Raw genomic sequence first — 20,775 nt, 5'->3', positions numbered from 1 at the left:
GTGATGATATAATGTACAGATGTTGTGTCATGGTGAACAAAACCATGATCAGTGATTATTTTGAAGTCAGTGATGATATAATGTACAGATATTGTGTCATGGTGTACAAAACCATGATCAGTGATTATTTTGGAGTCAGTGATGATATAATGTACAGATGTTGTGTCATGGTGAACAAAACCATGATCAGTGATTATTTTGAAGTCAGAGATGATATAATGTACAGATGTTGTGTCATGGTGTACAAAACCATGATCGGTGATTATTTTGAAGTCAGAGATGATATAATGTACAGATGTTGTGTCGTGGTGTACAAAACCATGATCAGTGATTATTTTGAAGTCAGTGATGATATAATGTACAGATGTTGTGTCGTGGTGTACAAAACCATGATCAGTGATTATTTTGAAGTCAGTGATGATATAATGTACAGATGTTGTGTCGTGGTGTACAAAACCATGATCGGTGATTATTTTGAAGTCAGAGATGATATAATGTACAGATGTTGTGTCATGGTGTACAAAACCATGATCAGTGATTATTTTGAAGTCAGTGATGATATAATGTACAGATGTTGTGTCATGGTGTACAAAACCATGATTGGTGATTATTTTGAAGTCAGAGATGATATAATGTACAGATGTTGTGTCATGGTGTACAAAACCATGATCAGTGATTATTTTGGAGTCAGTGATGATATAATGTACAGATGTTGTGTCATGGTGTACAAAACCATGATCAGTGATTATTTTGGAGTCAGTGATGATATAATGTATAGATGGATTAAAGTGAACAGGATGAATAGTAAACAGTCTTGAACAAATAATAATAATAATAATAATAATAATAATAGTAATAATAATAATAATACAGTGAAACTCCTCAAAACTGAACCTCTCTATAATGGAATCCTCTCAATACCAAATTGTTCTCGAGTCCCAAATATTTCCTCCTTTAATATTATTTTTTCCCAATAAACCAAAACTCCTCAACACTGATTACCAAAACAAATTGTGGTCACAAATTTCAATTTTACTTGTTATAAAAAAAAAACACATGACCCAAACTCAGTTTAAACTTGTAAATAAATTTTAGCTCATAAACTCCCGACACATGGTAGAACGATTCCATTTAGCAAGTACTGTAGCGAGACAAAGACCATGAAAATATCCCAAGGAAATGTGAGGTTAAAACAATACTTAACACATACACAGATTAGAGCTATCAACAGGCTAATTTAAAGTCTTTGCACCATACAAATGAACCTGCTTTAAAGGTAAATTACATATAATAATAACTAAATGCTTGTAGATAAGCCATTTAAGACAAAGCAATATTCTAAAAATCTCCTGCACTGTGTGTGTGTGCAATTTGGATTTTTAACGTAGCTTTAAGAAAAATTCAGTTATATTGCAACGATGTCTGCAGTGTTGCAGTTTATAGTGATGCCTAGCACTGGGGCATCATGCCACAGACATGTAGCAATGATGTCCCACCCAGTCACATTATCCCGACACCAGGCCAACCAGTCCTAACACTAACCTCTTAATGCTGAGCACCAAGCGAGACAGCTGTTAGTACCATTTCTGTAAGTCTTTGGTATGACTCGGCCGGAAATCGAACCCACTACCTCCTGCATCCAAGGCGGACGCTATAACCACTAGGCCACCGGAGCAGTCTTTTCCTGCACTGTCTTGTGGCTAAGACTGATTTTGAGGACAGTGTTAGCGAACTCAAAACAAACTGCTCTGTTCGATGCTATCCTCTTGATTTCAAAAGCCTGGCCAGAGACGATGCCTGTCACAATCAATGCTTTGAAGCTGTCAGCTTCCCTATTAAAGTGAACAATGATAAAGATGATGAGGATGACTTGGCTTGACTGGCTTATGCATTACACATGGACACTAACCCCGAGGATGATTTGGCTTGACTGGCTCATCAATTACAAATGGACACTAACCCTGAGGATGACTTGGCTTGACTAGCTCATGAATTACAAATGGACACTAACCCCGAGGATGATTTGGCTTGACTGGCTCATCAATTACAAATGGACACTAACCCCCAAGGATGACTTGGCTTGACTGGCTCATGAATTACAAATGGACACTAACCCTGAGGATGATTTGGCTTGACTGGCTCATCAGTTACAAATGGACACTAACCCTGAGGATGATTTGGCTTGACTGGCTCGTCAATTACAAATGGACACTAACCCCCAAGGATGACTTGGCTTGACTGGCTCATCAATTACAAATGGACACTAACCCTGAGGATGATTTGGCTTGACTGGCTCATCAAATACAAATGGACACTAACCCCCAAGGATGACTTGGCTTGACTGACTCATCAATTACAAATGGACACTAACCCCGAGGATGACTTGGCTTGACTGGCTCATCAATTACAAATGGACACTAACCCTGAGGATGATTTGGCTTGACTGGCTCATCAATTACAAATGGACACTAACCCCCTAGGATGACTTGGCTTGACTGACTCATGAATTACAAATGGACACTAACCCTGAGGATGACTTGGCTTGACTAGCTCATAAATTACAAAGGGACACTAACCCCGAGGATGATTTGGCTTGACTGGCTCATCAATTACAAATGGACACTAACCCTAAGGATGACTTGGCTTGACTGGCTCATGAATTACAAATGGACACTAACCCTGAGGATGACTTGGCTTGACTGGCTCATCAATTACAAATGGACACTAACCCCGAGGATGACTTGGCTTGACTGGCTCATCAATTACAAATGGACACTAACCACGAGGATGACTTGGCTTGACTAGCTCATGAATTACAAATAGACACTAACCCCGAGGATGACTTGGCTTGACTGGCTCATCAATTACAAATGGATACTAACCCTGAGGATGACTTGGCTTGACTGGCTCATCAATTACAAATGGACACTAACCCCAAGGATGATTTGGCTTGACTGGCTCATCAATTACAAATGGACACTAACCCCAAGGATGATTTGGCTTGACTGGCTCATAAATTACAAATGGACACTAACCCCGAGGATGACTTGGCTTGACTGGCTCATGAATTACAAATGGACACTAACCCCGAGGATGACTTGGCCTGACTGGCTCATGAATTACAAATGGACACTAACCCCAAGGATGACTTGGCTTTTGGGGCCCTGTAAGTGTATTGAGTTCACCTGTATACAAAGGACAGTTTTGACTCCTCCAACAGGTGGCTGCTATTGAGAGGTTTCACTGTACTGATATATTTAAGGACTGGTGTTCTTACTATCACAGAAAAGTTTTATACGAGAAACCTTTGATAGTGACATGATATATTAAGAACATTGATTATCCAAAATTACCAAAGCAAATAAGCATGGTCTTTCACAAGTTTGGATAATTGAAACTGAATTTGTATACTGTATACAGTAAAAGGTGCTATACTAGCAGACACCTTTATACAAAGGACACCTGCTCATAAAGGTGCATTTCTGAAACAAATTAAAAACACATGTATTTAACCTTATTATAAATTATGTGTACAGAAAGGTAAATAACCTTTTCCTGGTTTGTATGTGTTCCTTATACAAAGGTTTCACAGTTATGAAAATGTGATACCCCCTCATTATAGCACCCTTCATACTAACAAATTTCCTGCTACAGGGTAGTTATAGTCATAGATTCCATTTTATTATGTACTAATCATTATACATTGCATGATAAAGGCTACTTTACCCAGAGCAGATATGAAACCCTGTATTAGATAAATTATATAGTCATTATACAACTCATGATAAAGGCTACTTTTCCCAGGGCAGATATGAAACCCTGTATTAGATAAATTATAGTCACTGTACAACTCATGATAAAGGCTACTTTACCCAGGGCAGATATGAAACCCTGTATTAGATAAATTATATAGTCATTATACAACTCATGATAAAGGCTACTTTTCCCAGGGCAGATATGAAACCCTGTATTAGATAAATTATAGTCACTGTACAACTCATGATAAAGGCTACTTTACCCAGGGCAGATATGAAACCCTGTATTAGATAAATTATATAGTCATTATACAACTCATGATAAAGGCTACTTTTCCCAGGGCAGATATGAAACCCTGTATTAGATAAATTATAGTCACTGTACAACTCATGATAAAGGCTACTTTACCCAGGGCAGATATGAAACCCTGTATTAGATAAATTATATAGTCATTATACAACTCATGATAAAGGCTACTTTACCCAGGGCAGATATGAAACCCTGTATAAGATAAATTATATAGTCATTATACAACTCATGATAAAGGCTACTTTACCCAGGGCAGATATGAAACCCTGTATTAGATAAATTATAGTCACTGTACAACTCATGATAAAGGCTACTTTACCCAGGGCAGATATGAAACCCTGTATAAGATAAATTATATAGTCATTATACAACTCATGATAAAGGCTACTTTACCCAGGGCAGATATGAAACCCTGTATTAGATAAATTATAGTCACTGTACAACTCATGATAAAGGCTACTTTACCCAGGGCAGATATGAAACCCTGTATTAGATAAATTATATTGTCATTATACAACTCATGATAAAGGCTACTTTTCCCAGGGTAGATAAGAAACAATGTATTAGATAAATTATATAGTCATTATTCAACTCATGATAGAGGCTACTTCTGCAGGGCAGATATGAAACCCTGTATAAGATAAATTGTATAGTCATTATACAACTCATGATAAAGGCTACTTTACCCAGGGCAGATATGAAACCCTGTATCAGATAAATTATAGTCATTGTACAACTCATGATAAAGGCTACTTTACCCAGGGCAGATATAAAACCCTGTATAAGATAAATTATATAGTCATTATACAACTCATGATAAAGGCTACTTTTGCAGGGCAGATAAGAAACCCTGTATTAGATAAATTACAGTCACTGTACAACTCATGATAAAGGCTACTTTTGCAGGGCAGATAAGAAACCCTGTATTAGATAAATTACAGTCACTGTACAACTCATGATAAAGGCTACTTTACCCAGGGTAGATATGAAACCCTGTATAAGATAAATTATATAGTCATTGTACAACTCATGATAAAGGCTACTTTAGCCAGGGCAGATATGAAACCCTGTATTAGATCAATTATATAGTCATTATACAACTCATGATAAAGGCTACTTTACCCAGGGCAGATATGAAACCCTGTATTAGATAAATTATAGTCACTGTGGAAATTGCAAATGGTCACTAACATCTTAATACATATTAAGAATATGTTTCTCATGAGAATATTTGTAAATTCCTAATGTAATGTTTGAAGTTGTTTCCTGGTGGATTTTGCGTACATGATAAATGGACACATTTTATATACATCTTAACTATACAGATGCTGCTGCTGAAGCTGCTTTTATTTATTATGTAGTTGTAATAGATTTATGTTAATTATTATCCTGATAATTAAAAAAAATCAGTGACAGCAATGCCCTGAAAAGCAATATTTGGAAAAGAAAACTGACAGTTATCTTCCAACTGTTATTTTATAGAAGACGGGATAATGAACCACTGATCCATAACAAATCTGATGTGAAAATGAAGCATTTAAAATTTGGGGTATTTGTCCCACAGGATTGGCTAAAAAGCATATTTCTAGTCAGATGTTAAATCAGAATGAAGAAATTCCTTTCAACCCACAGCCTCTTCATTCTTAAAAGGAAATACTACTTGCATGCAACGGTCTCATCAATTCTTTACTACTGACATTAAAAGTTGATGCAAGCCTTTCATTGTTAAAAAGGAAACTGTATCATTTTGTCATCTGTAACATTTCCATTGTCATCTGTATCATTTCCATTGTCATCTGTATAATTTCCAGTCAGTCGAATCATCTGGTCCAAATGTCATCCTTTATTTTCTATAATTTTCATGTCTGAAATTGTCCTCATACACCATCTGAACAAATTTAGACAGATTATATCCTATCCATGCATTAATTTTAAAAGTTACCTGGAAATCCAAAAGCTTATCGAACTTAGGTGTGATGTAAAAGAGGATCCCATCCAAAGCTCCTGGAAGAGTGACTCCCCTTACTAGGAAAACTGTGAGAAGAAGATAGGGAAGCAGAGCTGTGACATAAACAACTTTTCCTGAAGACTTGATGCCCTTCATCAGACATAGGAAAATTAAAACCCAAGCTACCACCAAGGCTACAGCTAAATGCCATCGTATCATACCAAACTCTTCTAGACCACTGGACTTCTGGAGAACACCAAGCCTGTGGGAGAGTTGCAAAGAGTTATAAACAAATCTTTGGTATAATATATTCTTATAACTTTGTAAAAATATTATTTTAAATGCTAAAATTTGTTTCAAATATTTGTCATTTAGGAACTCTACTGTTCAAAGGACTTTGTTACAGGGGTATATAATGTTTACATATGAAAATAAGAAAGCTTTTCCAATTGTTACAGGGGACCCTGGGTGGCTGAGTAGTCTAAAGCGCTCACCCATACTGATCACACACACCTCACACTTTTCACGTCTGCATGAGTCTGAGTCTTGGTGCAACTGAGCAATGTATGTGAGAAAGCTTGCCAATAGTTCCCTGTGGGTCAGTGGTTCTTCGTGGGATCTTCATAGGTTCTTTGCGGGATCTTTAGTGGTTCATCCAGCACCAAATACACTGGCTACCATAAAAAGCCAGCCTATCATGTGCTGAAAAATAGGTTTCAAACCCCACAAAACCAAAAACCAATTGTTACAAACTTTTAAAAGGAAAGATAGAACCTGCAATCTGAGTTTAAAGTTAGGCTGCAAAACTTACTGTCATTAAAAGCTACAACTATATATACTTGCGAATAAGTCAAGCTGAACTACAAACTGCATATACTTAAACACTGCAGATTTGTGTAAATGCAGTTTGTTAGATTTAATCAGCACAGGAAACAACTAAGACCATGATCTGCTAGCACATTATGTAACAGTAGATCAGGGTTTATGTGGTTTGCAGATGAACCCAACATCTACACAAATATAGATATAAATGGTAATGTTGCAGTTAAGTTCTGTATAACTGCCTGGTCCAAGGTCAAAAAGATTGGTAAGAGTGTTATTGAATGATCTGTCTTTACTCCATAATGAAGTACCCTGAGTATAGACGGAATCCGTCATGAGGCGACAGAAATATAAGCAGACGACAAACTTAAAGCAAAGCCTTAATGAAACTACTGATCCCAGTCCATTTGCCAGGAATGAGAAGGAAAGTGAATGCTTTGTCTTGATTTCCCACTAAACATGGGGATGGCAAAAAGTACTATAGTGTATGCAAAATCACTTCGAATAATATTAATATATTCATGTTTAAGTTGCAAATTAGGGGAAAAAAATGTCTCTTTGGGTAGGGATGCTAAAATACTGGGAAACTTCTGTTAATTAGGAAATTAATTGTTTACAATAATTACTTTAATCAGGAGTTATTTCTTTTACTGCAAGGGTCATGAAACATTTACAAAGGAAAATCAAAAGCATGGATTACCATACAAAATAAAAAAATTGATGGACATCAATGTCAAAATATCTTTAGGCATCGTGATCTGATCAAAGTGTCATATCAGACAAGAAGGCAAGAGCAAGCATGCCAAGCTCGGGATTAAAGCATTAATGTCTGTATCATGTGACCTTAAGGTAAAAATAAAATAAGCAAGCATACCAATGAATGTTCTTAGCTTCATGATTATTTATCCAAAGTATCAATAAAATCTATCGACAGGTTCAGGAACTATAACCAAAACCTAAATGAAATTTTTTTAAATGTGAACTTGACCCCAGACTCAAAGGACCATGACGCATGTCACAAAATGAATCATCTTAGCTTCATAATGATTCATCCTAAGTATATAAAAAAAAATCCATCAAGAGGTTTAAAAATATTGAGATAATAAAAGAACTTTACCCAAAATGAACTCAAATTTTCTATGCTTATAACCTTGACACCAAGGTCAAAGGTATGCATGTTACCAAATGACATGTCTTCACTTCATAATGATTTACCCCCTGCATGAATAAATCATTCATGGGGTTGAAAGACTTGAGAACCTTGAAGGGACTAATCCTCTACTGTCAGAAAAGAATATCAATGGATTCAAGACAAAACCATTTCTTCTTTTAACTGTTGAATGTTTAAGCCAACTCTGATATCTTAGAGCAATGCAATTTTCAAATAAACTCCTGTTATGGCCATATTTGATTTAAGACCAATTTAAAACCAACCCCATTTTCACTTTGGTCAAACTAGACACTATTTGAAAACTTTAGTTCAAAACCACAAGCCACACTATGACTATCCATTCTGGAGAATTAGTAACAAGATTCTTAATATGTTTATAATGGCAGCCATACTGGATGTCTGTAGGGCACCTATTCCATTCAGGACCAATTAGACATCGTACAAAGTCTGGTGGTGAAACCCCTATATTAATATATTCAACCATTCTGGATGAGTTGCAATAACAAGATTTTTCAAGATGGCCATACTGGATGTCAGGTCAGTGTCCATTTTATTCAAAACAAACAAGAAGTCTTCTGGTCAAAACCTCTTGTCCTTATGACTTTGATTTATGAGATGCAGCAACAAGATTTTCATGATGGGTGATGTGGTACCCATATTTCAGTTCAGTCTGGAACTGTTTTCATTTAGGACCAACTACTGGTAGATATAATAATTAGTCTTCTGGTAAAAATCCCATACTGATATGACTTTTTGTTCAGGAATAGTGATAACAAGAATTTGAGGATGGCTGCCATAGTTGACATATTGGATGTCAGATCAGCACCATTTTCATTTAGGACCAACTAGATTTCATGTTTTATGGTGAAAACCCAATATTAAAATGACTTTCCACCCAGGAGAAGTAGCAATAACAAGATTTTCATGATGGCTGTTGTGACAGCCATATTTCAGGTCCAATTAGCACAATCTTTATTTATGACCAACAAGACATCATAAGAAGACTTCCAATGTAAACTCCATGTTGATATGACTTTCCATTCAAAAGAAGTAACAGTAGCATTATTTTCAAGATGGCTGCTCTTGTAGCCATATTAGATGTCAGATCAGCACCATTGTCATTTCGGACCAACTAGATATAGTAAAACATTTTATGGTGATATTAATAAATTTTTAAAAGACTGCTATTTATAAGAGTATGGCAATATTTTTAATGTGCAGAATATAGTACACAGTATTAACTGCTGTGATCTATCTATCAGAACTGTTTTTAGCACATGAGTAATCCTTTGCAATTTTACTGTCTGGAAAAAGTGTGAGATATAAATCACCTGCAACACTAGCAAATGAAAGAGGAAGGTTTATTTCTAAAAGAAATTTAGTAAAATGAACTTCTGATTGAATTATATCAAGTTTCTCTCTGGTATTTAAAAACATGATAATTTCAGTCTGCATTGTTGATGATGAAGCAGCAAGATGATGTTTATTAGCTTTTTTAAAAATATTTTTTTAATGCTGATTTATGACATGGGCACCTCCATGCCCAACAGCAAAATCTAAATTACACAATTTGCAAAACACAAAGTTTTCTCCTTTACTTGATGGTTTTACAAATCTAAACTTCACAGCATAATTGTCCATCCAGTTCTGGTTTCTTACCTTTGCTGGAGAAAATTCAGAATCTTCTGCTTTCCTTTTCAAATTGACTAGAATGTTGAATATTATGAAGATGAAATACAGTGATAGCAGCAACTGTTTGCTAAATCCAATATGGTGATTAAAGACTGGCATGGCAGCCTTGATTTCGAATGAACAAATCATATTAGAGCATTCTATATCCCTATATACATGCAATACATTTACTCTCTGAATGGAACCGGGGAGCCTGTTCTAACCTGAAAATTGCAAGGAAATGTTAAATGTACTATTTCTTTATATAAAAAAAACAACAGATTTTCAACCAGAAAAACATTCATATTCAGGTCCAAAATATTGGACAAATACAGGAAAAACAGGTATGCTGCTATGCTTGTTACTGTATCTTCTTGCCTCAAGTCAACAACAGTCTGTCAGTCAGGACCAGCTACTGTTCAGTGTCGCAGTTCAATGTTGCAAAATATATATTAACTGTCAAATGAAATAATAATAATAATAATAATAATAATAATAATAACAATAATGAGGACTTTGTATAGCGCCTAATCTTTAGAAGCTCTAAGCGCTTTACAACATTAGACAACACCTATAACATAAGAAACATATAATGATATGATTACAAAAAACAAACACTATGAAACCAGAAAACACAAAAAACATGCTGAAAATATTCAAGGTAGGAAACATTATTATGTCTTTAAGCTTGTTCTTGCAGTCGGAATAAGTGAGTTTTAAGAGCACTCTTGAATGGGATCACTGTGTCTTTGTGTCTAAGTTCAGTGGGCAATTAATTCCATGTTGCTGGGCCCTGGTATGCAAAAGAATGCTGTCCATATGACTGTTTTCATACTTGGAATAATGAGTATACGATTGTCAGAAGAGGAGCATAAGTATCTTGCTGGTGTGTACACATGGGTGAGGTTGGATAGGTATGTCGGACTGGAGTCTGTCAGTGAAAAGTAGCACAGAGAAGAAATTTTATGTTTGATTCTGGATCGAATGGATAGCCAGTGTAGGGTACAGAGCAGCGGGGAGGTGTGCTCTGATTGTGGTACTCTTAAGTATGATCCGAGCAGCTGTGTTTTGAACTTTTTGAAGTTTCTGGAGTAGATATTGAGATGAACCAGACAGAACTGAGTTACAATAGTCCAGTCTTGAAAGTACTAATGAACACACAAGTGTTTTAGTGGCATCAACTGAAAGATATTTACGAATGGGGCTGATGTGTCTCAGCTCAAGATATGCAGCCTTGCATATGTTCATGACATGTTGGTGCAATGTGAGAGTACTGTCCAGAGTAACACCTCGGTTTCATACTGACTGTGTGAAGTTAATGTTGGTGTTGCCGACATTTACTGTTTGAGGTAAAGGATGTGAATGAAAAGTCTTTGTGTTGTGATCAGAATGGCCTCAGTTTTATCATCATTCATCTGCAGCTTGTTACATGTCATCCATGATTTCACATCAGAAATGCACCTCTCTACACCCTTGATGGTAGCATCAACTTCAGTTGGGTGGCTAGATTTGTATATTTGGGTGTCATCAGCATACAATTGGTGAGACAATGGATGATGATCTATGACACTTGAGAGCGGCTGAGTGTACAGAATGAAGAGAACAGACCCATGTGGAACACCACAACATAGATCAACTGGGCTGGAGTGTATTCCATTTGCAGATACAATTTGTGTCATGTTGACCAAGTAGGACTTGAACCACAGTAAGGCTGCATCATGAATGCCAAATACATGCTGGAGACGGTGAAATAATATATCATGGTCTATTGTGTCGAATGCTGCAGACAAATCAAGGAGGGTGAGGACTGTAATCTTTTCGCTATCCAACGCAGAGAGAATGTCATTAACTACTTTTAGAAGAGTAGTTTCAGTACTGTGGCAACGGCAATATGCAGGTTGTACATTGCTAAAAAGACTGTTTGAATTCAGATGAGATACAAGATGGGATAAAACAACCTTTTCTAAGATTTTTTTATAAGAATGGTAGATTAGAAACTGAGCGGTAGTTCTTTAAATCATTATGGTCTAGTGTTGGTTTCTTCAGCAGAGACTTTACAATGGCAGTTTTGAAAAATGATGAGAATTCCCTGGATGAGAGAGAGATATTAATAACATCAGTTAGTGAAGGCAATACTGGATCTAAGCACTCAAGCAGCAGTGATGTTGGAATTGGATCAAGTTCATATGACTTTGGTGCACTCTTCATCAGGATTGTAAGTATGAAATCCATAGAGACAGGTTCAAATGCTGCTAATGGTTGCCGCTAAATGTTCAAATGCTGCTAATGGGTTCAGTATCCCAACTGTATGGTGACGACGAGTCAATTGAAATTGTGTTGTCAAGCTATCTCTAATGGTTTGTACTTTGTCATAGAAGAAATCTGCAAACAGGTCCGGAAGGTCGACTGGAGAGAAGGTAATTGGAAGTGGTGTACATTTGTTCCTTGACATTAGCTTGTTAGTAATCTCGAAGAGCTTTCTGCAGCTGGAACTTTCCATGATCTTAGTACTGTAGTGGGCTCATTTCGCTGCATGGACTATATTTGTGACATTCTTCTTAGCGGCTCCATAGATTTGTTTATTGTCTGGTGGAAAGCTAAAGCCTCTCAGCTTTACGGCGGTCTCTTTTAGCAGTGCGAAGCTGGTCCCTAACACTGCTATACCATGGAGAACACTTCTGAACTGATACTCTGCACTTGGTAGCTGGGGCATGTTTGTTGAGCAATGAATGCAGGCAGTTATCAAGTTGTTCTGCTGTAGCAGGTAAGCAAGTTGTTAGGTTTGCTTGGATATCATGCATTAGTTTGGTTCTATTTATCATACAGAGGTTTCTCTTAGAAGCAGATAAAGGTGGAGGGTTAGGAACTGATACGTCAAGATGGCATATAATGCAGAGGTGATCTGATGCAAGTTCGTGGGATACCAGGGAGGACCGTAGAATTTTATCATCAGGTCTATGAAGAATCCAGTCTAAAATGTGACCATGTTTATGGGTGGGTGGTTGTTGTTGTGGGGTTTAACGCCATTTTTCAGCACGCGATAGGCTATGGCGGCCAGTATTAATGGTGGAGGAAGAACCCGGAAAACCCTGGGAAGAACCACCGACCCACAAGAAGCTACTGGCAAGCTTTCTCACATACCCACATTGGCCGAATCCTCGACTCGAACCCACGCAGACAGAGGTGAGATGGCAGTGATCCGTAACCGAGAGCACTTTAGACCACTCAGCCACTTGGGGCCCCTATGGGTGGGTTGGTTAACTGACTGTTTGAGGTTGAAAACATTAATGGAATCAAGGAGTTTTTATGTCTTTGGGTTTCCGGGACAGACAAAGTGAAAGTTGAAATCTCCAAGAATAATCAGGTTGCCACCTATTGAATTTCCATACTCCAGGAGATTCGGAAACTGGTTCCAAAAAGATTCGGTCAGCTTGTTTTTCCTACTAGGAGGAGGGCAGTATAGGCAGAAAAAATGGACTGACCTTTGCTCCAGCGTGACTGTGGTTTGGACTAGTTCAAACGATGTGTGGTAGAAATTGAAAGTTGTGGTGTGGTTAAGACGTTTGATCATGGAGTTCTTTGTGATGACAGCAATTCCACCTCTGCGAGAGTGGTGGGGGAACGACTTGATGAAGTAACCAGTGGGTGTTAGATCCGCGCACTTGGGCTCATCACCTGATGTTTTTAGCCATGTTTCTGTCAGGAAAAGATGTAGATATTCTGGTCGTTCATAAAATTAACTATTTCTGTGCGCTTTTCTGGTGGTCCTACTGATTGGGCATTGAATAATGCAATACGCAGAGGTAATTCTTGGATAGTTGACATAAAGGTTGATGATTTAATAGGGATTTGAATTAGGTTATCTAAATTAACGGTCAAATTTTTAAACTGTTGAGCCGGAAAGGGCATAAGGGAGATAACTGAAATTCTTCTTCTTGTTCTACGCTGGCCAGCTTAGAAATGTTTCTTTTTTCGCTTCTGTTTACATTTAAGTAATGATGAATGTAGTCCCAGTTTGTTTAGTCTAGAGCACAATGTAGTGTGGAGAGCCAAGGAGTGGTCATTTAAAGCAATTAATGAGGGTCCATCATAGCATAAACGGGTTGACTTGCAAGTATCACAGGAGGGCAGTTTGTTCAACAACAAAGGAAGTAGTAGCAGTGGAGCAAGACAGCTGAGAAAAATTCTAATTGTTCTCGTTTCCAAAACAAGGAGATGAAGAAACACATACGAACTGAACAGCCAATACATGATGAACACAATAACGTAGACAAAGACAGGCAACAAGCACATATATCATGAAAACGGCACAAAAAAACAACGTTTGCTTCAAGCCGGTTAAGCGATAGTGGCCATCTTGACATCATGTCACAAAATAACACAAAACCTCACATCTTAAAACTAAAAAGATCTTTGTTTTGTGTAAAACAAATTTGGACACTAATGTTAAGTTCTCATATTGTCATGTAAAACTGTAAAAATACTGATCAATGTCATGCTTCAATGTTTCAAGATAAACACTTCTGTAAAATGAAAATGTTTCTTCTTGTCTCAAAACCAAACACTATAAAAACAAAGAATAAATATTTAGACAAGAAATGCATAGCCATTAAGTTCTCATATTGCACAAAAATGGTTTTCAGCTACTGGCAAGTTTTTTTTGGATACTATTGTGGACTGAGCCTGACACTCAAACCCACACATACAGAGGTGAGAAGGTAGTGACCAGTAAAGGTGAGTGCTTTCAACCACTCATGTAAAGCAAACCATATTTTTATTTTCTTGATTAAAAAGCAAACATAAAACAAACAACAAGCTGTAATGGTTTTCGATTACATCTAAAATTATTAATACCTAGCATTTTATTTACTAATGATTGTAAAAGGTGCTGTTATTTTTAAAAACTATATCCTGTCACACCTACCCACCCCACAACTAAGCTGGCACAGAAGTAGACATTTCAACTGAATTGAATAAAAATCATATGACAGATGTCTTGGAGTCTTTAACTGCTACTGCAATATGGCAAAAAAAACATTTGTTCCACATAGATGAACATACTCACTGGCCTCATCCTTTTTCTTCTATACTTTGTCCATGTATATCTTAAGGCAGTTAATTGCAATTATTATTGCTTTTAACTCAACTAGTCCAAACTCTGTTCCAAAAGTTTCAGTGCTGTTTGGGACATAATGTAAGAAATTTCACATTGTTAAACTGTTAAATCCTGTAATAAATATGCTGTTTGGTGACCAAAATGTTTTATTTCTATTCACATCAAATTCAATATAAGGACAACTAGGTAAAAATGTAACAAATGAGTAACTAAACTGATATACAATATTCGCTTAACATTTGGGAACAGTTTTGCAGGGACTTTCATTTGGATTAAAACAATGTACTGTACCAAATAAATTGTATCTGCATCAACTGATAAAAAAATAAATTCCACTTTAATTACACAGTGCATTATCCATATTGTGTTCTATGAGTATATATACTTCAATAGAAATAAGCATGATAGATACTTACTGCCAGAACTCTTTTGAAGGAGCAACATCTTTAGCAACAGTGAATTCAACAGATGAGTTGAGTCCTGGAATTGGTGAAGGCGCACTTGTCACATTGTCACTGAATGGACAGAAATCTGTGCAGTTACCTAGATCGATGTTGCCATGGTGTGTGTTTGTACCTCTGCAGTTTGGTGTGTTCCACTCATGGCCACAGTTTTCCCATGGCAATTCTGGCATGAAGGAGTTGAAGAGATACACAAGGACCCATACCAACACCATAATATAGTACCAACAGTACACAAAGGACACCACAATCATCAGATAACCCAGACCTGCAAACAGAAATAATACATGTGTGATTCTAACACAAGGACATATACCACAACCACGTTATCCACAATCCACACACACACACACACACACACACACACACACACATATATGAAGTTTGAAGCTGACGTTTCTGCCATAATATTGTAGCTGTTTATAATATTTTAAACTAACGAACTCCACCAGTTTGTTACTAGCCAGTGGGCAACTGTAGCAATCAATAAGAATATTATTACATACCTACCCAGTACTTAAGTCCTCTATGCAGACCAATTTTGTACAGAAACAACTTTTCTTCAGTCAGTGACCTCAACCTTTGAACTTCTGACCCAAACGTTTACAGGTTTCTTCCTTACCCAGTATAAGCCATCTAAAACCAAGTTTGGTCCTGGTCTTTGATGTAGAATAATTGTTATTATGCAGAAACCATTTTTTTCTTTCTTTCAGTCACAGTGACCTTGTTCTTTGAACTTTTGACCCCAAAATGGATAGGTTCAGCTCCATCTAGTCTCACTAATAACTCAGTGTTCTTTTTCTTCAGGAAAACCTAATACACAAATCCCCACTCCCTTCTTAAAAATTGTTGACCATTCAATAATCATGCACAATGAATTTGCCCTAAGTACAATGATACCTGTAACATTTGTCAATATTAAGAAAGTCCCATCTGATTACTTCCAGATCAACCACTAATGAAGCACTAAGTGACTTTTCACAAATCGGCCAAAAGATAATTTATTACCTAATTACTGTATTAAAAGCATTTTTATCCACAGCAGTTGGCAAGGTTACATTACAATGGATGTATAATGCATACAACATGTGTGCAATTGTTATTATACATGTAAAACACTGTCCCCCATTAAATATGTCAAGTCACCCTTATGAAAAGCTCTTAAAACAACATATGTCAATGAAAACATTCAGACTTATGGTAGACAGCCAAGTTTAAATGTGAAGTGTTTGACAGCTGTTAGTGTAACTTACTTTTTAACTTAAAGTCACCTCCTAAAGAGAGAAAGATTTAATTTATTTTGAGGATGAAAGAATAACAAAAGAGAATAAATTAATGCAAATACAGAATTTGTCTTTAATTAATGAAATTTTAGTTCTGGAAAGAAATATTCAGATTACACAGACTGTTGTTATAATGAATGCTAGCTGATAATGTGTACACTAAGAAGCAAGATCCAGAACAGAAAATTCCATGGAGCAGCTCATTTCAGGTTACCCAAATATTCAAACATGTTAATACTTTATGACTCACATGAGCATATGATAAAACTTTTAATGCAAAAAATGCTAATGTCCCAGGAAAATATGACAGTATAGTGCAGACCACAAAGTTAAGGTGGCACAACAATTCAAGCAAACAAGATTATCTCACTATTAATCCATTATATACTATTATTATTTTCCTTTGTCCCTCTAAAATGGTGTCACCCCAATTCAGGAGGGTAGAAAACAGTGTCCCCAACCTTTTGGGATCCTATGTTCAACAATGCATGACAAAAGGCACATTGGATGATATTAGTCAACACACCTGATGACAAGTAGCAAAATGACCAGGTAGAAAAATGTAGCATAACCATTTGTACATACTCACTTATAAGTCAAGTCAAACTGCAAGTAACAAAGATTCTGATCTGCCATAGCACAATGTGCCTGCAGATCAGTGTTTATGCTGTTTATTCTACTGATTAATCGAAAGAAACAAAATAGACCCACATCTGCCAGCACTTACTCTAAGGCAGATCTTGGTCTGTACAGTTTGCAGTTGGACTCGTAAACAAGTATGTATGGAATGTAATTTGATTAAATAATTTAAATTTCAATTACTTCTCAAACTGTACCTGATCAATACAGTTTTTTCAATAGAGTAACTTGAACTTGGTGTTTGTATCACTGTGAGCTGGACACCAAAAGGACAATGGATATCACAACATCCAAAGGGTAGAGTATGATCTGACACAAACACCAACATTAGTTAATATGCTGACGATTTATTTATTATATGCCCCCAAAACTTTTTCTTACAAAATTCCCACATGTTTTTGTAATGGTCTAAATAGTGTAACTGTTACACAACTGTTATATGAGACCATTCATGACAGCTAGGACTGCTCCGGTGGACTAGTAGTTAGAGCGTGGATTCAACTTAAAAAAACGGTAATAACAGCTGCCTCGCTTGGCACTCAGCATTAAGAGGTTAGTGTTAGGACTGGTCGGCTTGGCGTCAGGATAATGTGACTGGGTGGGACATCATGCTACATGTCTGCGGCATGATGCCCCAGTGCAAGATATCACTATCAATTGTCACACTGCAGACATCGTAGCGATATGACTGAAAAATTGTTAAAGCATCACAACAGTTAGGAACCTATCTGTGTACTAGATACCCACAGGTTTTTAAGAGATGTAGCCTTTATCATGAGTTTTATAATGACAGGTACATGTATAAAATAAACTTATTATAATCTCCATTACACGGCAGTAAGCCAACATACTGCTAAACACCCCTACAGAGATTCAATGAGATCATTGCAATGCATGTTTGACACACCTTCACACATGTGACAATATTTTGCCAAGAGACAAATGAAATCGACTGTTCTACTTATAGTATTCTAAAATAATGAAGACATGACACAAATCAGAGAGAAACTACGTCTTCAAGTACATGACTCGTCCACAAAGGGGAATTATGAATAAAACGATAGGTCAAAGTTGGGCCAATGTTGCTCACCTGTTTTGCTTAACTGGACAGTTTATCATTTTACTAAGCAGGATTATGAACTATGTAAACTTATTTTAGGCCACACACAAAAAATGTGTTTTTCTGGAATAGCACATTTTTCCTTCATGGTAAAAACAAAACAAAAAAACAAAAGCAACACATCTTAAAAATACAGGGAAACAAAACCAGAGCAATAGTAAACACCTATATTTTTTTTGTTTGGCCTTACTCTGCTCTGCTCTAAAGAAAAGAAATTCCAAGATAAAAAAACAGTTAATGCACATAACTGAAGTCACAAAGAAGTTTATAAGTTAAATTTACAGATGACTGTAACAATAGCCATGGGAAATGGAAGCTAAGTATCTTTCTCAAGAACCCACAGAGGCAGGCAACCCAGACTGGGTATAGTACTAGCGTTGGATTACAAATCCATTGCTCTACCAACTGAGCCACCATGGCTCAAAGTTTGCAGATGAAGCTTGAATTTTTGGTCAATTAAATATATGAAAGCATTTCATGAGAAAAACAGATTGGGATAGTTAATTTAAAATTTGTGAGTAATTTCATTCAATATATGAAATTACATAAAATAATGCTCATTACATGTGACAGCATATAAATAACTAATATTTCATGCACTGCAAAGGTTTTAGAAACAGTTTTCTCCACACAAAAAAATTAAATATAAATCATGGTTTTTATAAGAAATATATTATCATCAGAGAAAATTCAGTAACATAAAAAAAACACAATCACTTGTAAACAGAGATATTCTGATCTCTAGTTACAACAATGCATGTAGTTTATGCTATCCTGCAATTGTACATTTTCTTTAATAATACTTCTTTTATATTTTTCTTCACTTATAAATTAAATTTATTGATTTTAATCACAATGTTTTGTGCTCATCTGTGAGCTCTTATAAAATATTCCATTGAAATGTATGCATTTTGCATTTTAATGGTTTTTTTATATTTTTATCTGGGTTGCATATTTTGGTAAGGGGAAGAACGCTAAACCCCCAAATTTTTCCACCAGCCAATATAATGGATTACTTCTCTTGCTCTCATTATGGAGAGATAAAAGGTGTTAAAAGGGAAACAAATTATTGCACTGCATATAAATTGGAAGCTATTTCTGAATGTGCTGAATTTTATTAATGATGTATGCCTAAAATCAAGTGTTGACAAGCTCAGTCAATTATACACTGATCTTGCTCACAATTCTATGCATATGATCTATACATTTCAGTCTATTTACAAAGTTTACTCAAACCTGGATCAGAAATACGGTCTCTGGAGATGTAACTAGTCCATATAAATAGATATAAGCATATATTCAAAATTTTTAAATGAGAGGAGAGAGAGAGAGAGAGACAGAGATTTACATCAAGCATTCCCTCTGACTTTCCGACGCTATAAAAAACATTGTTGTCCAGGTAATTATAAACATTTCCTGGTTCAAACAAATTAGACTCCACATCGGCATCATTTTTGTTTAGAATGAACAAGATTTCTTAAGTCTTACAGTGAAAGCCCACACTGAACTAGATTTCTTAAGTCTTACAGTGAAAAGCCCACACTGAACTACATTTCTTAAGTCTTACAGTGAAAAGCTCACACTGAACTACATTTCTTAAGTCTTACAGTGAAAAGCCCACACTGAACTACATTTCTTAAGTCTTACAGTGAAAAGCCCACACTGAACTACATTTCTTAAGTCTTACAGTGAAAAGCTCACACTGAACTACATTTCTTAAGTCTTACAGTGAAAAGCTCATAATGAACTACATTTCTTAAGTCTTACAGTGAAAAGCCCACACTGAACTACATTTCTTAAGTCTTACAGTGAAAAGCTCACACTGAACTAGATTTCTTAAGTCTTACAGTGAAAAGCTCATAATGAACTAGATTTCTTAAGTCTTACAGTGAAAAGCCCACACTGAACTAGATTTCTTAAGTCTTACAGTGAAATGTCCACAATGAACTAGATTTCTTAAGTCTTACAGTGAAAAGCCCACACTGAACTAGATTTCTTAAGTCTTACAGTGAAAAGCCCACACTGAACTAGATTTCTTAAGTCTTACAGTGAAAAACCCACACTGAACTAGATTTCTTAAGTCGTACAGTGAAAAGCCCACATTGAACTAGATTTTTTAAGTCTTACAGTGAAAAGCCCACAATGAACTAGATTTCTTAAGTCTTACAGTGAAAAGCCCACAATGAACTAGATTTCTTAAGTCTTACAGTGAAAAGCCCACAATGAACTAGATTTCTTAAGTCTTACAGTGAAAAGCCCACAATGAACTAGATTTCTTAAGTCTTACAGTGAAAAACCCACAATGAACTAGATTTCTTAAGTCTTACAGTGAAAAGCTCATAATGAACTAGATTTCTTAAGTCTTACAGTGAAAACCCCACATTGAACTAGATTTCTTAAGTCTTACAGTGAAAAGCCCACATTGAACTAGATTTCTTAAGTCTTACAGTGAAAAGCCCACAATGAACTAGATTTCTTA

General features: G+C 36.2%; 1 protein-coding gene across 1 annotated transcript in view; it reads right to left on the bottom strand.

Moving 5' to 3' along the window:
* Positions 1-20,775, bottom strand: part of LOC149779861 (sodium-dependent proline transporter-like) — a 109,594-nt gene that overhangs the window by 45,632 nt on the left and 43,187 nt on the right. The window contains exons 4-5 of the mRNA XM_089936534.1: positions 15,210-15,522; positions 6,008-6,275 (exon numbers count right to left, since the gene is read on the bottom strand). Of these exons, the coding sequence (XP_089792660.1) occupies positions 6,008-6,275; positions 15,210-15,522 (581 nt within the window). The remainder of the gene's footprint in view (positions 1-6,007; positions 6,276-15,209; positions 15,523-20,775) is intronic.

Source organism: Sinohyriopsis cumingii, chromosome 16 (assembly GCF_028554795.1).
Source record: "Sinohyriopsis cumingii isolate HCF-2022 chromosome 16, ASM2855479v2, whole genome shotgun sequence".
Taxonomy (NCBI): Eukaryota; Metazoa; Mollusca; class Bivalvia; order Unionida; family Unionidae; genus Sinohyriopsis; species Sinohyriopsis cumingii.
The sequence above is the reverse complement of the archived record's forward strand: the minus strand, read 5'-3'. Positions and strand labels throughout refer to the sequence as shown.